The sequence below is a fragment of the Arabidopsis thaliana genome (genome assembly GCF_000001735.4).
Source record: "Arabidopsis thaliana chromosome 1 sequence".
Lineage (NCBI taxonomy): Eukaryota > Viridiplantae > Streptophyta > Magnoliopsida > Brassicales > Brassicaceae > Arabidopsis > Arabidopsis thaliana.
The window spans coordinates 8,718,664-8,737,355 of record NC_003070.9 but is presented as its reverse complement, the minus strand read 5'-3'; the positions used below and the strand labels follow the sequence as shown (position 1 = coordinate 8,737,355).

The window sequence follows — 18,692 nt, the reverse complement described above, 5'->3', positions numbered from 1 at the left end:
CCTTTCTCATTCCATGTTCCAGCTAATTCTCTAACACATTTTACCTCCCTTGTCCTGATTTGAATGTGCTTTCAAGCTCGGAAGGTCGCGAAGGTATGCTCGTCAGAGTATTATCTCCAAAAAAACACGAATCAAGAATAAGTTGAGGAAGAGGAGTGTCGTAATCAATTCCATAGATATCTTCCGAGTCACTGCTTCGTTCTGTGGGTTTCCATTGTACAACAAGTGAGACCAACACGTTGACAACGTGATTCATGTCGGGTCTATCTCGCGGTTCCCTGGAGCTACATTGATTGGCAAGCTCAGCTACTATGTTGATGCTTCTGAGTGTCTCTTCGTTGACCTCCATTGCTTCGTCTATCGCCTTTGGGAATGAGCCTTTGTTGATAAACATTCTCCTAAACCATGTGGCAAGATGTACTTCTTCCTCAGATCGTGCAACATCAAGAGCTTTTCGACCCGTTAGTAGCTCCATGAGGATGACTCCAAAGCTGTAAACATCAACCTTTGTTGTAACTCTTCCGGTCACTGCAATGTACATAGAGATTTCAATATTTTACATTTAGTGAGTTTAGAACGAGTAGCAACATACAAAATAAGCATAAAACCATACCTGCATACTCTGGTGCAAGATAACCAAATGTTCCAGCAATCTTGGTCTCAATTGATTGTGTACCTTCTGGTGCAAGCCGGACTAAACCAAAATCAGCAACTTTAGCATGCATGTCATCTCCAAGAAGAATATTAGAAGGTTTAAGATCTCTGTGTATGAAACTTTGATGTGCTAAAGTATGCAAATACTCAACTCCTCTAGCCACATCCAATGCAATAATCAACCGTCTAGTCCACTCGAGAGGCCTCAACCCTTCTTCCTTCCAATAGAAAATATGCCTACTTAATGTCCCTTGTGGCATGTACTGATAAACAAGAAGTCTCTCATTGCCTTCTAAGCAATAACCATGAAGAACCACTAGATTTCGGTGGCGAACTCTAGTAAGAACAGCAATCTCTGATTTAAACTCATCTAAACCCTTTCCACTTATAATCGAAGATTCCATTCTCTTAACCGCAATCTTTGTTCCATCATGCAACTCTCCCTTGTAAACTATTCCAAATCCTCCTCTCCCAAGTATATTCTTCTCATCGAAATTATATGTAGCATCCCTCAAAACTTGTATTGAGATCACAATATTTCCAGCTTCTCCTAGATGAGCGTCATTACCACTGAATCCACTTTCACTAACACCAGTACACAGATTCTCAATTGTAATCTTGAACGCATCTTGGTCACTAGATTGTTGTTGAGGATGCATCTTATGATATTGCATCTTTTTCTTGACCAAAAAGAAAATAGCAACCCCTATAAGAAGCAAAGCTAACAAAATACCAATAACAGAACCAACAATTTTCCCAGCATTACTAGATGCTTTCTTTCCAGCATTGCCATTAGGACAGTCCTCAAAATTCCCAGTCGTGTTAACAATAGTTGTGTTAAAACGAGGTACTTCACCACACAACCGATTCTTCGAAACATCCAGTGTTTTCAAGTTACTCAACTTAGCGAGCTCTTGTGGAATAGTACCATTAAGATTATTCTGAGAGAGATTAATAACACGAAGAGACGCAAAATCAGCAAATCGTGGAGATATAGTGCCGTTGAGCCCCAAGTTTTTGAAGTTGATAACTGTGATATCAGTTCCAGTACAAGTGATCCCTACCCATCCACTACAAGGATCATTTCCTTTCCATTTCTCCGCAAAATTCACCGGGTAACCAAAGGCTTCAACGATTGAAAGCAACGTGTTGACACGGGGATCACAAGAAGTACCTGGAGTATCTAAGCAGAAACTATTGAGACCATTCAGATCAGGCTTAATGTCAGGAGCCGTGAAGTTTGGAGTTGGTCCTTGAAGCAAGTTATTACCTAAAGCAACATCAGAAAGAGATTGCAGCTCAAACAAAGAAGAGGGAACGAGACCCGAAAGCTGATTCTCCCTAACATTGAAACTTTTCAACGAGACTAAACCAGAAAAGTCTGGTAAAGGACCGGAGAAGCTGTTCCCTTGCAGCGTAACATTGGTCAAAGAAGTCATCTTTTGCAGAAACGAAATTGACCCATGAAGCTTCTCCCTTCCCTTTTGCCCGTTAAGCATCAGAACTTGAACACGTGAGTCGGAGAAATTCATGGGAAATTCACATACAAGCGAGTTATAAGACAGTTTCAGAGTCGTCAAACTAGAGAAATCTTTCCCCTCGAAGAGATAATCCGGGATCTTCCCGGAAAGATTGCAGTTGACAGCAGAGAAATCTACAAGGGAAGTCGCGTTTTCCAAACTCGGAGGTATCACCCAAGAATCAAAAGGATTGTTATCCAGAGAAACATGCTGAAGAGAACTCAAACCAGAGAAGAAATCCTCAGGGACAGAAGTGAAATCATTGTCATTAGCATACACAGTTACCAACGATTTCAACCCAGCAAGACTCGGTATTGGTCCTGTTAAACGGTTCCTCATGACCTCGAACTTCGTCAAAGATGTTAGCTTTCCGAGATCAGGAGGTAGCTTTCCTGAGATTCCTCTGTCCCCGATTTGGATCGCGGTGACCCGATTGCTTGCGTCGCATTTTATGAACATAGACCACTTACAAGGATCCGACCCGGACCAGTTTGGATTTCCAGATAGCTTCAAGGAGTCTCTCAGAGCTATCATGACCGCCTCATCAGGGCTCGATTCAACGTTCACCAAGGCAATGAAACAGAGCAAAAGGAGGAAGTTTTTTGCGATCATTATCTTTTTTTTTCAACTGAGAAACAAACGCAGGGAGGCGTTGATTCACAGACAGTGATAGATTAGGGCTTAAAGACTTCAAAGGAAGAAACTTTTTGGGCGGAGATTTTCTTCTTCTTCTTGAATTGAATGAGAAAGGAAAAAACGAAACGGCAGATTTTATTGCTTTTTTTGGAAATATTAAATTGACTTGAGCGAGGGAAGTGCTTTTATTGTTATTTCCCATTTCTTGGTTTTGTTAATAAATGATTTGTTTCCTTTTCATCTGACCAAGGAAAGAATGTTAAAGGACGCAATCTTTCTGTATTTACAGGCCCAGATATATAAAAATCATAGATTTTAAGGCCCAGTATTATTTTCTTTTTTCTTTTGTGTAACTAGGCCCAGTATCTTATTTTAGTTTCTTTATTTGCTGAAATAGCATTTTAACAAAATGCATTTGCACTGTTCGTAAATCTACATTTCTTTATTATATTTTCTTTTTTGTATTTTTTTTTACTGAGATTTGTTTCTTTTTAAAAATAATGAAAATTCCAAAACTCTCATTTATTTATTTTGGAACGGTTTTATAGTTTTAGGCTTTTAGCATTATAAAATTGAATACAACTGAAATATATATGATTATAATAAACTAAAAAGAAACTTACTTTTATTGATAGTAAATTATAATTGTCAAATATCATATATTTTTTCTCATTGGAAGTTCTATAATCATTTGGACCAGTCCTACCATTTAACGGTGGTGTTTTTGATAAACTGAGGAAAATTACTGTTAGGAAAAACTTTAAAAGTAAGGGTTATCATGATCAAGTTCGTAGCAAATGACAAATTCGATATTCAATAACACAGAGCTATTCTAGCAACCAAACTGAGGTCTTACATCTATGCATATTATTGAGTCAAATAATTAGATGATTATCCTCTTTGTTTGCTCCTTTTTTTATTACTTTATTTTTAGGTCAAGTTTGAAGTTGGGTACTCACAAAAATACCTTTTTTTTTTGTCATCTGGATTATATTAGAAAATTAAAAGTTTCAGAATATGAAACCACCGATTACAAGGCTAAACTAAACCAAAGTGAAGCGAACAAGTTAGCCTACCACAAGACCCAACTCCAACATATTCAAAAGTGGTCTAAACAAAAAAGAATAAGCTCTGAACCATCGAGCACCACATAAGCCAAACCCTCCATATACAAACCATTGATCTCAAACACTGAGCATCAACACCAAAACGACTTCTCACTATCAAACAGAATACAAACCTCTTTCTTCAACAAACACACCATTCATCCAATAAGGATGCCCCACAGCCACATAGGATTGAGACCGAGACGCCTCCGTAACACTTTGGGCGATGAGGTTTGCTCCTCTGTTTGCAGCAGAAAATTCCAATTCCACCTTCCACACCAAAAAAGGTAACTATGATCTATTTAAAGCCACACTCTGAGCTTTAAAAGAAGGCCACGCCCTTGGTCTCAACACTGCACCAATCAGAGACTTATCTTGAAAGGCAAAGATAATATTATCAATTTTATGACTGGCCATACTCTCCATAGCCCATAGGAGACATCTGAGCAAAGCATCAGCCTTGCTAGAGATAGGAGCAAAAGAACGTCTACTGTGTAACAACACTATACCATCCTGATCTCTTAAAACCCAAGCCCCTCCAGCAAAATTGTTTCTTTTTTACCAAGAAGCCCCAATGTTACATTTAACCCAATTCGCTGGAGGTTTAATCCATAAATTCTCCGATACACTGCCTACAAAATGAACACCATTACTCAGGGGAGGATTAAGGGCAGAACCCTCACCATCTAAGCATTGAGCTTCAAACCATTCCACCACATCATCCCTAATCTTTATCACTGTATCAGTAGCTGGGTAGCTTATCCCCTCAAAGATGAAAGAGTTCCTATTTTTCCAAATCCTCCACAAAATCCATGGAAAAATTTTCCTGAGGTTAATAGGCCATTCTTTATTATCTTTGTTCTCCAAGAGATGATTGATGTTGGAATAAATAGAGCCGTTACTAAAACCATCAGGAGGAAAAGGATAATCAGAAAGAGCCCAAATTTGTCTAGAGAGTGGGCATAGAAACAAGGTATGATTCGTCGATTCCCCAAGCTCACCACAGACCTGACATGTGGTATCAACGACATTCCTCTACCATTCAAGTTCTCGGCAACCGGAAGAATACCACTAAGCACCTTCCAAAGAAAAATCTTAATCTTTGGATCAGTCTGAAGGTTCCACACCTGAGTTTTCAACCCTAGAGTAGAAGGCTGCATAGAGACTTCGCTTCTCAGATTTTGGCTCTTTGTTTGATAAGCTAACCAATAGGCAGACTTGACAGAAAAATCTCCACTTTTATTTAACTTCCAAACGAAAAAATCTGCTTGAGATATCACTGGTTTAATAGCTTTAATTCTGAGAATGTCTTCTGGCAGGAATAAGTCATGAAGAACCTCTTCATCCCAAAACCCCGTTCTTGGGTTTAACAAGGCTTTAACTTTTAAAGTCACATCATATATCAGGTTTTTTCTCCAAGGGGCCCTAAAACCATTATCATCTATCCAGGGATCTATCCATACAAACAAAGAGGCACCATCACCTACCCTTTTTTGAAGACCTTTAGACAAAAGCTCTCTGCCAAAAAGAATGCTTCTCCAACCAAAGGAAGGTCTCTGACTCAAAGCGGCATCCAGAAAATCAGTAGCATCAAAATATCTACTTTTCAACAACCTAGAAAGGAGGCAATCCGGGAAATGAAGCAGCCTCCACGCTTGCTTCGCTAGAAGAGCCTGGTTGAAAGACTGGATATCACGAAACCCCAAACCACCACTATCTTTTGGTAAACACAGCCTTTCCCAACTTTGCCAATGAATCTTCCTTGAATGATCACAAGAATCCCACCAAAAAGATGCCATTGCACTCTCCAAATTTTCACAAGTAGTAATGGGAAGCTTGAAACACGACATAGCGAAAACCGGCATCGCTAAAGCAACAGATTTAAGTAATACCTCTTTACCCCCCTGTGAAAGGCATCTGGTGAACCAAACATCCAGTTTCTCTTTTAATCTATCCTTCAAGTAATGCAACATATCAACCTTTGACCCACTAAAGCATTCTGGAAGCCCCAGATAGGTCCCAGCCCCACCCTCAGTGAAAATTCCCAAACAAGTCCGGATAGTACCTTTCAATTGCTCATCTACCTTTTCACCAAAAGTAATTGAAGACTTGTTCAAATTAATAGTCTGACCTGTCGCATTACCATACACCTTCAAAATCTTTTGTAAGACCAGACTTTGCTCTCTTGAAGCTTTGCATAAGAAAAGACTGTCATCAGCAAAGAGCAAGTGATGCACCATAGGGCCATTCTCAGAAAACTGAATTCCTTCCAGAGCTCCTTCCCATTGAGCCTTATTGAGCAAATGAGTGAGACCCTCAGTGCAAAGAACAAAGAGAAATGGAGATAATGGGTCACCCTGTCTCAAACCTCTTTGAAGGATAATCAACCCAAAGGGACAGTCATTAATCAAAACAGAGTAAGTGACAGATGAAACACAAACCATGATCCAGTTAACCCATTTCAGATGAAAACCCAAAGACAGCAAAAGGGATCTCAAATAGCTCCACTCCACACGGTCATATGCTTTAGACATATCCGATTTTACAGCCATAAACTCTGAAGAGATACGCGGGTGAACCTTCAAACTGTGAACCAACTCATGAGCCACCAAAATATTATCAGTAATCAATCTTTCAGAAACAAAAGCAGATTGAGTATCAGAAACAATCTCAGGGAGCCATGGTTGAAGTCTCTTTGCCATAATCTTTGAGATTATTTTGTACAGGACCGAACAAAGACTGATCGGCCGCAAGTCCACCATTTCTGTTGGGTGTTGAGTCTTTGGTATTAAACAAAGGTGGGTATAATTCCACTCAGCAGGCATAATACCATCAGCAAAAAACTTTTTAACCTCTGATGTAACCTGATTTCCAACAGTGGACCAGTAGTGTTGAAAAAACAAAGCAGACATACCGTCTGGACCAGGGGCACTAGCTGGCTTGATAGAGAAAACAGCCTCTTTGATTTCCTGAGCACTAACTTCTCCAACAAGACTCTCATTCATAACTTCAGATACTCTCGGCACCAAACCTGAGAACCAATCCGTAAAGCCTGAAGGGTTTGAGGACTTAAACAGATTCCCAAAATAAGCAGCAGCCACTTCCCCTTTTGCTGCCTCTGAAGTTTGCATGTTACCATTCACATCTTTCAGCTTTTCAATTCTTTTCCTTTGCCTATTCTGTTTCACAGCAGCATGAAAATATTTAGAGTTTCTATTCCCACTTCTGAGCCATTTCTGTCTACTCTTTTGCTTCCAATAAGCCTCCTCTTCTCTATAGGCTTTTGCTAGGTCCTTCTTTAAAACAGAAACTCTTTGAAAAATCGGCCAGACCAAAGACTGTTCTTTTTCCAGAGCAGCCTCAAGTTGATTGATTTTATCAAGGGAATTTAGGTTATTTTGTTTCTTCCAAGAACTCAGGGACTTTCTGCAAGCACGCAATCTATCTGCCACTGATATGTTGGTTCCGTGTTTGCCTCTACTCCAAGTTCTGATAATAGCTTCTTTAACATCTTCTTTAAACAGAAACCTCTTATCAAAACGAAACTGCCCTCTATAAGAATCTTGAGACGACATCAGCTTTATCAAAACCGGTCTATGATCTGAACCTCGAAAATCTAAAAAGGTTTGATTAGAGACCGGGAAGAAACAGAACCACTCCTTGTTACCAAAAGCCCGATCTAATCTGCATTGAATCCAGTGATCTCCTCTCCTTCCAGCCCAAGTAAAACCATTACCATGAGCAGGCATTTCCACAAGGTCACAACCTTTAATCATCTCATTAAAGGCTTTACAATCTAAATCACTTCTTCTCGGACCTCCATTTTTCTCACCATTATGAAGAATGTCATTGAAGTCACCAAACATACACCATTTATCCCTTCTACCCACTCCAATCCTTGAAATTCTTTCCCAGGCCTGACTTCTTTTACTTCTATCTGGGTCTCCATAAACACAAGAAACACAAAAATTAACAGCTCCAAACTGTACTTGAGCATCCATCAGGTTCTTATCTACAAACTTCAGATCCACCTGAACACTACTCTTCCAAAGCAAAGCTAAACCTCCACATTTTCCAACCGGCTCAACTGTATATACTTGGTCATATTCCAGCCAGCTTTGAATATCAACCAAATCATCTCTTGAATGCATCGTTTCCATCAAGAAAAGCAACTCATGGAAGTGTTTTTTACGCAGCTCCTTGATCACGTAGCTAGCTGCTCACATGAGGGCTGAGTTTTTGACCTCATACGGTATATATGAGATATTCGACCAAAAATTAAAATCGTACAAGAAAGAATTTTATCCCTCAATTAAGACCAATAGAGTCGAAACTTTTTCAAAAACTAAGCCCGCGAAAGACATAAATATATTCGGAAAACTAAGTCCAAAATTATAAGCGAACTATAACCAAAATATATAACCTAACTTTTACTTCGTAGCGCAACAACTTCTTAGTTTGTACTATAGAAAACATTGATGATTGCATCAAGTCATTTTAGAATGTCTAGCAAATTTTGGTGAGAATTTGATGAAAAGAATTTTGGTAAGTAATGAGATTTCAAAATAGCTTATTTGGATGCTGATTTCAGTAATGAGTTTTGCATAATTCTACCGAAAACTGCTCTAAATAATTAATTGACCACATTGAACTACGAATCAACAGTATAAGACTCAGTTGAAACTCACTAGTCACTACTACTTTATGGTGTGGATACAACCAATTTTAAGCTCCATTTTCATAGTGGCATTTGTCCACTAATGTTTTTACTAAAATTATTTGATTGTTCAACTTCTTGTTACCCAAGGAAAAAAGTTTTTACAAAATCTTAAAAATACCAACCAGCAACATAGAAACGATGGAACAATCATTTGTGAAATGTGATTGGGAAAGCTAATGAATTGAAGTGGGCACAAAGGCCCACAGACAAGTTGGGATGGAAATGGAACAAAAGTGGGCAGATGTCATAATCACTCAACGAATTAAAGACAAAAAAAGATAAAATATGGAGACACCATTATCTCTTTGTCTTTTGCCACGATCCCAAGATTGATTTTGCCCTGGCTTGAATTGTTCCACACACACAAACCCCTCTATGAAGACTCATCCGATGGTAAAACAACGGAAAATATCATTGGTCACGTACGTTTTATAGCTGCTAGCAACAACAACAATGACCAACGATATTTTTCTTTTTCGTTTTGTAGTTGTTAGCAATTAATGGCAACGATTAACTTTGGTTTGTTTTACAGTCGTTGGTTACTCGGTTCACTCTAGTAGTTTTGGTAACAAAGTTTAGTGATTATGACAAAATTTAGCGACTAGTAATAAAAAAAATTGATTACTAACAACGTTTTCATAGAACAAGAAAAACATAACACCTTATTTTTCACCGCACGAGTGATTTGGTAACATACCACACAGAGACAGTATCGGAAAAAAGTTTTTTTTAACAAAAACTTTGCAAAAAAAAGAAAAGTTAGATAGAAATGAGACAAAGAAAGCAGAGACTTTAAAATCACATGTGATATATCAGAAAAAACACAGCAAGAAATGTCCACATCCAAAAGTAAAGGTAAAGCCGGGGGAATGAATGTATGGGCTCCATGCAACATTATCAAATTCGTTGCTCTCTATTCGTTTTTTCCTACTATATAAGTGGCCGAGTTCAATTATTAAATGTTCATGAAAATATCCAAATTAAATGAAGAACTCTGACGAGTGCTATAAATAATTCAACAATATTATGTTTGTTTTTCTAACTATAAAACATACAATTTGTTTATCTGCTTTCTTTTTTCTTATATACAGATTTCAATTTTCACACATCTAATTCAAATCTTTTCAACAAATCATGACTATTCAACAACTTCGAAATGTTTTCAAAACTTATTGATGCGACAAAGTTTATCTATAGCACATCACAATGAACGTATAATAAACACTACTTTCGAAGACGTGCATACCAACGCCTATACGGCTACATCTTTACGAACACTGTAATAAAGTAATTCAAAATATTTCTTGGTTCTATTTCTATATATATTTAAGAAAAAGCAGAGTACTTTACTTGATTAATTTAGAAAAAATAATACTACTATTTGGCTAAGTGCCCCTAAAAAAATCGTTGAACTATAGAGAAAAAAACAGAGGTCTAAAAGTCTAACTGGCAGACACTTTTATTCTCCCATGTGTTTCACCAGACACCATCTCCATCTCTCCAACATTTGCGTTTCCACATTTGTTTAAACATAACTCTCTCTCTCTCTCTCTCTCTCTCTCTCTCTCAGTACCTCTTATTCTTATGCTCTTCTTCACCAATCCTATCTCTTCTATCTGTCTTTATTTTCTCTACATGTGAATTGACCCATTTCTGGTAAACACATAGAGTACCACTTTTCTTATTTAGATTCTTCTTCCTCTTCATAGCTTCCAAGTCAACTACTTCAGCTTCTGTCGGCTGTCTCTTCCCAGATCTCGTAAGCACAGTACCCTCCAAACTTCTTATCTCTCTCTGTCTCTCTCTCTCTCTGATCTTCGATTCTTGTTTATATTATCCTTACTACTTCCTTGGATTAAAACTTTAAAGCTTCATTTAGATTGGTCTTCTTTATGCTACGGACTTGCTGATTCTTGTCCGAATTCAAGAACTTTGTTTTTAGGTCTTGAACCAAGTTGTTAACTCTGTATAAGTCTTTACTTGCTTCTTTGCTCAATATCTTAGATTTATAGATTCGACAAGTTTTGTTGTTCTGCTTTGACTTAATTATGATTTCAGGTTAAGACCAAAACTTGGAATAAATGACGGAATCTGATGATGCCTCACGAGAAACACCAGCCAGCAGAGGAGGAGAAGCCTCGTCAAATCAAGATCTGTCCAAACCAGAATCAAACCATGTTTCACTCGATCTCAAGCTCAACGATACTTTCAACGATGACACAAAGAGCACAAAGTGTGAAGCAAACCCAAGAGTCTTCTCTTGCAACTACTGCAGACGCAAGTTCTATAGCTCTCAAGCTCTTGGAGGTCACCAGAACGCACACAAGCGAGAAAGAACAATGGCCAAACGAGCAATGCACATGGGAAGAATGTTTGGTCACCATCACAGGCCTTACACATACACTTCTTCTTCCCTTGGGATGCAAGCTCACTCCGGTTTACTTCATCACACCTTATCTCAGCCTCAGCCTCTTGTTTCTAGGTTTCATCATCAAGGGTATTTTGGTAACACCGTGCCGTTGTTCTTTGACTATGACGATGGTGGTAGCGACTTCTTCTGGCCCGGCAGCTTCCGTCAGGTGGTTGAGGAAGCTGAGGCTCCGGTGGTTGTGGTGGCTAGTACTGAGTCAGGCCTTGATTTGAACTCGGTTGCGGCAAATGGAGGTGTAGATAATAATAGCTCAAAGCCTGATCTTACCTTAAGACTCTAAAAGGATTAAGGAGATTATATCTTTATTGTTATTTTTCTATTGTTAGACATACAGAAGATAAGTTGGAGACAGTTGATAGAAATTGATGAAAAACTTTGTTGTTATATTAAATGAGGTTGTTCATTACATTACGGTTTCATTCATACCATTATACGAGCTCCCACACCAGTTAAATCATTAACTATTTTCATCTAGGAAGTGAAAAACATTAGTATGTTCGGTGGAAAAATTTTGTTTCGTTCATGAAAGATTGAATCATTTGTATGTCTTCTCGCGGAAACTGAGCCAGACATGCCAAAACGTCGACCAAAGTAGATTTAATATTTGGACACCTGAACATACTAACCGATTTAAGCCATCTTATTTATCATGCATATCAAATTATGTCTTAACCAGAATCAACTTTAAGACATTGATGTCTCCATTATTTGCAAATTCATTACAAGTTGTTTTCTTTTCTTGCATGTTTGTGTCTTCACTTCCATATATTTATTCCTAAAAACTAAAGTTTTTTTGCTAAGAATTCCTAAACTAAAGTTGCTTACTCTGAAGTTCCAAATAAATAAATAAAACTCTGAAGTTCTAATGAATTTTGTTGCCATATATGCGGTAAATTCTTGTGATTCATTTTTTCTCATATGATCTATATTTTTTTTTTGGGGGCAAAATTAATCTGTATATATTGTTTACATAACCTCACTAATCAAAGCTTATTTGTTTACATGGTCAAAATATGAATAAATTTTAAAACTTTGACTAGACAACCAATATTAAAATTGAGCATCTTTTATTTTATAAGTTCTTTTTTTTTTTGTGCAAAATTTTTATAAGTTCTTTATACGAATAAATCAAAGAAAACTACATATAGTAAAAGTACGACCAACTCAAATAATTGTAGGATGTGTGATAAAGTACATATAGCGTATCTAGTTTCTTTTTTGAAGTACAGAGTATAATCTATTAACCAAACATTTTTAAAGTAATATATAGCTATGTTCAAAAGAACGAAATAATCCGTAGACCGTGATTGTGCCGAGATTAGTGGGAGACATTCGGACGAAGTTGGCTTTATACTATTACAAAATCATTATTTACGCTACTAAATGCAAGTAATCAACATCAAGTGTATATTTATTTCGTCCTTATACACCCAATTGCTTGTTTAAATATTAATAATCATTTTGACTTTGGAATGATAATTATAAAGTTCTGATTATGATGTTTTAACAATTCAGAAACTAAATAATCATACAAAATCTGTTATCATGTAAAGGTTATTAGAGAGAAGCGGTCGCTACTCGATATTGGAAGAGCAGTACTTACGCATGACACAAAAATGTCAAATATTTATTTAATTCATATCCATATTTTAATTACGGATTTACATAAAACTGAGAGAGTTTTTAGGAAATCTTCCAGATTTAGTTGACAAAATTTCCAAAATTAGCTAGCGATCAAGAGAATCATCCGCTTCCTTTGGGAAACACACAAATACGAATATCTCTCTTAATCCGATTTTCTCTTCTCATTTGTGTGATTTTGGAACAATAACAATATGTTCAACAAAAACCAAGGATCCAACGGTGGTTCATCTTCCAATGTCGGCATCGGAGCTGATTCACCTTACCTTCAAAAGGCACGTTCAGGCAAAACAGAGATCAGAGAACTCGAAGCAGTTTTCAAGAAATTCGACGTGAACGGAGATGGTAAGATCTCGTCAAAGGAACTTGGTGCAATAATGACGAGTCTAGGTCATGAGGTACCAGAAGAAGAACTAGAGAAAGCGATCACTGAGATAGATCGTAAAGGAGATGGTTACATAAACTTTGAAGAGTTTGTGGAGCTGAACACGAAAGGTATGGATCAAAATGATGTTTTGGAGAATCTGAAAGATGCGTTTTCGGTTTACGATATCGATGGGAATGGTTCGATATCGGCTGAGGAGTTGCATGAGGTTTTGAGGAGTCTTGGTGATGAATGTTCGATCGCGGAGTGTAGGAAGATGATTGGTGGTGTTGATAAAGATGGTGATGGTACGATTGATTTTGAAGAGTTTAAGATTATGATGACTATGGGATCTAGACGTGATAATGTCATGGGAGGTGGTCCGAGGTAGAGTTTCTTTCGTGGACACTGCTGAAACTGAATTCTCCGTTTCTTCTTCTTTTTCGTGTTCTTCCTTTTCGTCGTCATTGTTTATTATTCCACCATTGTTTCAATCTTTTTTTTTTTTGTTGTTGTCTTTGTTCTTTGGGATTTGTAATTCCCTTCAAGATAACGTGATTTTAAAATTTTAATTTATCTCTCTTTTTTTTGTATTCAGTTCTGCTTTGGGACTTGATTAATTTGAATGCATATACAGTGAAAATTATGTGAATAAATAATAACCACAAATCTCATTTCTTACTCTACATTATAAGCTAATTTCTTTGACATATGTCTATTGCATTTGTTTCGAATGCTAGTTTTTGGGTTTGTTTTTACACCTAAAAATTATCCCTTTATTATTAAAAGGGAAGTACAAATTGAAATTTTGTCTAATTTGGCCTCAATTTTGATTTTAATTTTGGATTTTGTTCTTTGCTATTCCAAATCATTAAGGGTAATTTGGTCTTAACAATCTTCTAAATTTTATATGATTCGATTCAATTTAAACCGTTCAATAAAATTAATTTCCTTCAATCTAAACCGCTCAACAAAAATAAGGAATTTATGTCGTTTTTGAAATCAAAATATGATCACATTTCATCCCTAAAAACACTATTCAATCTCAAAATCAATAATCAATAATATTCAAATCATATATTACGATTCTTCACTAATCATTAGAAATTTATATTTATAAGTTTAGGGTACCAAATTTATTCAAATATTTAGTATAAGAACCAAATATGTTGATAATCGAACATCAAAATGTAACATCTGTTCATCTTTGTCTTTAAGTTTTTACAAATGCTTTGAATGGTTCCAAATTTGCAATGAACAAAACGATTTTTATTTACCGTTTATGAATTTTGGTTCGCAACAAACTAACATAAAAAGATGAACTCATTTGTAAAATTTTTGGTGTATGCATATTAAAAAAAAATGATTTAACATAACTAAATTTTGTAAATTTTTAATACAAACGCAAACGTTATTTTTTTCAAAAGCCCATTTACGACGAAAAACTAACTAACAAGCCCATTAGTTTTAGTATTCCTTTTAACAATGGACCCAGGCGCCGAATAAAAACTAAACCCGGTCCGGATCTTAATCCTCTAGCAACAGTGAACCGGGTCCGCTTCGTCGGAACTCATGGCCAATTCGAAAATGGCGATAGCTTCTCTAGCAGCTCAAATCCGTCCCTTCACATGTTTGGCCGCGTCTCTGCCGTCACGGTTGGCGCCTCATCCACCAGACCTCATCCGGTGGATCAAGCGAGAAGGCGGCTTCGTTCACCACGCGGTTAAGCTCTCTCAGGAGACTCAATTTGGTATCGGACTCATTTCCACCGAGCAAATCTCTCCAGGCACCGACCTAATCTCTCTCCCTCCTCACGTTCCCTTACGCTTCGAATCAGATGATTCGTCATCTTCATCGTCCTCTCTCCTCTCCGCATTGGCCCGTCGTGTTCCTGGTAAGTACTTATCCGTTCCTCAATGAATCTCGCTGTTGTTCAATGCGATTACTGGAAATTTGCATCTAGAGGATCCTAAAGCTTACATAGTGGTGCTACTTGGTCTTAAATCTAAATCTTAGCTTATAGGATTCTGTAGAATCAAGTTTTCAAAATTTGGTTGATTTTGTAAGAGTTACTGATTTCGACAAAATTTGGCAGAAGAACTGTGGGCAATGAAATTGGGATTGAGGTTGTTACAAGAAAGAGCCAATGCAGATTCTTTCTGGTGGCCATACATTAGCAATCTCCCGGAAACTTATACTGTTCCCATATTCTTTCCCGGAGAAGATATCAAAAACTTGCAATATGCTCCTCTTCTCCACCAGGTCAACAAAAGATGCCGTTTTCTTCTTGAGTTTGAGCAAGAGATTAGACGTACTCTTGAAGATGTTAAGGCTAGTGATCATCCTTTCAGTGGCCAAGATGTAAATGCATCTGCCCTAGGGTGGACTATGTCAGCTGTTTCAACTAGAGCGTTTCGTTTACATGGTAATAAAAAGCTTCAAGGTGGATCTTCTGATGATGTTCCCATGATGCTTCCTTTGATAGATATGTGCAACCACAGCTTCAAACCTAATGCTCGGATCATTCAAGAACAGAACGGAGCTGACTCTAATACTCTTGTTAAGGTTTGCGTTTTAGATCTCTGGTTTTAAACTGGCTTTTTGTTTAACTGAATGTAAATGATGTTTCTCTTTTGTTGTGCATTAGGTTGTTGCAGAGACTGAAGTCAAAGAAAACGATCCTTTGCTACTTAACTATGGTTGCCTTAGTAATGATTTTTTCCTTTTGGACTACGGATTTGTGATCGAATCAAATCCATACGATACAATTGAGCTTAAATACGATGAACAGCTTATGGATGCGGCTAGCATGGCGGCTGGTGTTTCTTCCCCAAAATTCTCTTCACCAGCTCCATGGCAACATCAGCTGCTTTCCCAGTTAAATTTAGCCGGGGAAATGCCAAATCTGAAGGTTTTAAACCGCCATTTCTATATCACGATATTTTAAGTACTATTTATTTCCGAGAAGAAGAATCTCTAACTATTTTCTTCTTATACTAATAGGTAACCATTGGAGGCCCAGAGCCAGTAGAGGGACGACTATTGGCGGCGTTAAGGATACTGCTTTGTGGTGAACTGGTGGAAGTAGAGAAGCATGACTCAGACACGCTGAAATCTTTATCCGCCGTAGCCCCTTTTGGAATTGCAAACGAGATTGCCGTTTTCCGTACTGTAATCGCTCTGTGTGTGATTGCATTGAGCCATTTTCCGACAAAAATAATGGAAGATGAGGCTATAATCAAACAAGGTGTTTCAGCCACAGCAGAATTGAGTATCAAGTACCGAATCCAGAAGAAATCAGTGATCATAGATGTCATGAAAGACCTCACCAGAAGGGTTAAGTTGCTATCTTCTAAGGAGACACCAACTGCTGCATAAGAACCACCTCCTGTAAGTTCTCTAAGCTTGGCTTGTTTCAAACGTCAATTTCCAAGATGAGTATGTTTAAGGTTATTCATTTTGAAAAACATATACCGACCACTATTTCTCTATTAACTAGCATTTTCATCCTCAAGGATTAGATTACATGAATCTATGAACTAGAGAAGGGAGATTAAAATGAGAGGTAAAAGAGATGTTGTTTCAGGATATTAAACAGGAGACTCATCATATTAACCAAAGATATTTACATTGAAAGATAAACCCCAACACACAGAGGATCATCTATATCTAGCTCTCTCTCCTTTTGTATCAATTCCCAACCGGGATTGATCTCTCTCGCTCTCCTAAACCGAGGGGAGAACGGGAACGACGTGGACCCATGATCTCGCGGAACACTAACGGCATCTCAGGCTGCTTTAGTGACGGGTGTTGTATCTTCTCAAACTCCCTTTTGATCTTCACGACTTGGCTATGGATAATAGGAACACTCTCTTGCACATCATCTCCATGATTGGCCTTCTTCTCCATTACAAATCGGGAGTGAAGCCAAAGAGTTCTTCTTCTTATGATGTTTTTATGATGTTTGCGTTGTCTATTCACGCGGGAGGCGTGTTTATAATTATAATCTTGAACCAAGGTTAGTATGAGAAAGTGGACACGAGTTGTTGATGAAGTAGAAGGGAAGTTAGGTTGGTGGGCAACGCCAAATTAGTCTCTTACACATATCTCTCTCTTTGTGTGTCAATAATATATATACGATAATTAAGACGAATTTGTAATGGTGATGTTATCTAAAAGCAAAGAAGAGTCGTATCATTCTCCTTGTAAACATCATGAAAAAGAGGGTCGGTGTTGGGTGAGAGTTTTGGGTTACGTGTCGGCAACAAAGCTAAGACACTTGTGATTTGTGATCATTACTGGTACGCCAATTCTTTCTTCAACCGAAGACTAAGATTCTTCAAAGATTATTGACCTTCTTTTTTATGAGGTTTCAAAGTTTAGAAGCTAAAACAAATTAAATTGAGAAAGAGTTGTTTGAAAAGTTGATAGAGACTAGAAACTACTTTTCTCCGTAAGAATTGCTTTTGTTTGACGAAAGAAGATAAGTGTGTGGGGACATATAGATTAACCGGGTGGTAAGCTTAGAGGATTCTAATTGGGATTATTATTGGATATCAAATTAAACCAAAACCGGAGCTTGACAAATACATATACAATCGAAATCATTTTTTCAAAAGGATCACCAGAAAAATAAAAACAATGTCCGTAGGAGATTAAAATCGTATCCAAGGTTGAATGTTGGGAGTGTCAAATTTGTACAGAGCATCAAATCAAAGTAAGAAAAATGTCTGATGACTTCAGAATTTCAGATCAATCCCACGCTCATGAGTGGAGCCCATAAAGTCCATCAAACTCAGATGTGATAGACAACCACGTCACGTGGATCTTTTGTTTCGTTCTTTCCCATGTAGAAAATCGTAGCCGTTCGATTTACGGTCAAACATACGATTTTAGATTCGACGGCGGGTCTTATCAATTTCCATCTTTGCTCGAGAGGATTTGCTTTAGACCGGAAAATTAAACATTCGATATTTGTGTTTCCGTTATTACTAAAAAGATCATAGAAAGGTTTTCAATATCTTTATGTATCGTATATGATACAAAATTGAATGCATTACATTATAATTCATTGAATTATTAAAAAAACTAAAAAGCAACGTTTTCACTTGTCTTGCTCTAGAATTCTTACAAATTTATTTGCCCTTACTACAGGAGATTTTCGAATGACGACAAAAAAGAAATTCCAAATGTGTGTATATCATCTAGATATAAAGCTATTAATAAGGTAGCTTTATAAACATAGGGGACAAGTTGTTCAGAAGAGGTGTGAGGTAACTCTCAGTTCAACAGTTATTTTTTAAATGGCTTGCATAGTTATTTGTAGTACAACCGGCAACGGTTATCTCCAAAATAAATCAAATAATGGTAATTAACCAATGGTGGAGAATAGGAAACTATATATGGAGCCCTTTTGAAACCTTTTTGGCCAATGAATTAGTAACTTAATGAGTTTTGATCTCCACCAAAAGAATACATACGTGCGTTGAAAGATCACGTGAAAGCAAGTAATGGATGGTATAATACGTGCGTGAATTGGTAAAATTGGTATAGGTTTAGGTTATAATTTAGATACGGTGTACGATTAAGAGGGGACCAAAATCTGTGCTTTTAATATCCA

At 37.3% G+C, this 18,692-nt stretch overlaps 5 protein-coding genes and 1 pseudogene across 6 annotated transcripts; 3 read left to right on the top strand and 3 right to left on the bottom strand.

Moving 5' to 3' along the window:
• Positions 1-40: 40 nt before the first annotated feature.
• AT1G24650 (Leucine-rich repeat protein kinase family protein) lies at positions 41-2,786 on the bottom strand (the record flags this gene model as incomplete). Its single annotated transcript, NM_102307.1, has 2 exons — positions 41-528; positions 614-2,786. 2 exons carry the CDS (start codon positions 2,784-2,786, stop codon positions 41-43), a joined length of 2,661 nt encoding a protein of 886 aa, NP_173869.1.
• A 1,888-nt stretch (positions 2,787-4,674) lies between these two features.
• Positions 4,675-8,076, bottom strand: AT1G24640 (annotated as a pseudogene; the record flags this gene model as incomplete). The annotated part of the gene is made up of 1 exon: positions 4,675-8,076.
• Positions 8,077-10,143: 2,067 nt separating this feature from the next.
• Positions 10,144-11,567, top strand: ZFP7 (zinc finger protein 7). The gene is made up of 2 exons (NM_102305.2): positions 10,144-10,395; positions 10,695-11,567. The coding sequence occupies exon 2, from the start codon at positions 10,718-10,720 to the stop codon at positions 11,345-11,347; it is 630 nt and encodes a 209-aa protein (NP_564223.1). The 5' UTR covers positions 10,144-10,395; positions 10,695-10,717; the 3' UTR covers positions 11,348-11,567.
• Positions 11,568-12,644: 1,077 nt separating this feature from the next.
• Positions 12,645-13,729, top strand: AT1G24620 (EF hand calcium-binding protein family). Its single transcript, NM_102304.3, has one exon. It carries the CDS (start codon positions 12,903-12,905, stop codon positions 13,461-13,463), a length of 561 nt encoding a protein of 186 aa, NP_173866.1. The 5' UTR covers positions 12,645-12,902; the 3' UTR covers positions 13,464-13,729.
• An 801-nt stretch (positions 13,730-14,530) lies between these two features.
• AT1G24610 (Rubisco methyltransferase family protein) lies at positions 14,531-16,705 on the top strand. The gene is made up of 4 exons (NM_102303.5): positions 14,531-14,966; positions 15,168-15,637; positions 15,720-15,983; positions 16,076-16,705. The coding sequence occupies exons 1-4, from the start codon at positions 14,645-14,647 to the stop codon at positions 16,448-16,450; spliced, it is 1,431 nt and encodes a 476-aa protein (NP_564222.1). The 5' UTR covers positions 14,531-14,644; the 3' UTR covers positions 16,451-16,705.
• Positions 16,635-17,047, bottom strand: AT1G24600 (uncharacterized protein). Its single transcript, NM_102302.1, has one exon. It carries the CDS (start codon positions 16,979-16,981, stop codon positions 16,763-16,765), a length of 219 nt encoding a protein of 72 aa, NP_564221.1. The 5' UTR covers positions 16,982-17,047; the 3' UTR covers positions 16,635-16,762.
• Between the last annotated feature and the right edge of the window lie 1,645 nt (positions 17,048-18,692).

What these genes read in the sequence shown, in the direction of transcription:
- ZFP7 (NM_102305.2), top strand. Translation starts at nt 10,718, where the DNA reads ATGACGGAATCTGATGATGCCTCACGAGAAACACCAGCCAGCAGAGGA.
- AT1G24610 (NM_102303.5), top strand. Translation starts at nt 14,645, where the DNA reads ATGGCCAATTCGAAAATGGCGATAGCTTCTCTAGCAGCTCAAATCCGT. An exon ending in ATTGGCCCGTCGTGTTCCTG is followed by an intron (nt 14,967 to 15,167) that starts GTAAGTACTTAT and finishes AAAATTTGGCAG; the next exon opens with AAGAACTGTGGGCAATGAAA. An exon ending in ACTCTAATACTCTTGTTAAG is followed by an intron (nt 15,638 to 15,719) that starts GTTTGCGTTTTA and finishes GTTGTGCATTAG; the next exon opens with GTTGTTGCAGAGACTGAAGT.
- AT1G24620 (NM_102304.3), top strand. Translation starts at nt 12,903, where the DNA reads ATGTTCAACAAAAACCAAGGATCCAACGGTGGTTCATCTTCCAATGTC.
- AT1G24600 (NM_102302.1), bottom strand. Translation starts at nt 16,981, where the DNA reads ATGGAGAAGAAGGCCAATCATGGAGATGATGTGCAAGAGAGTGTTCCT.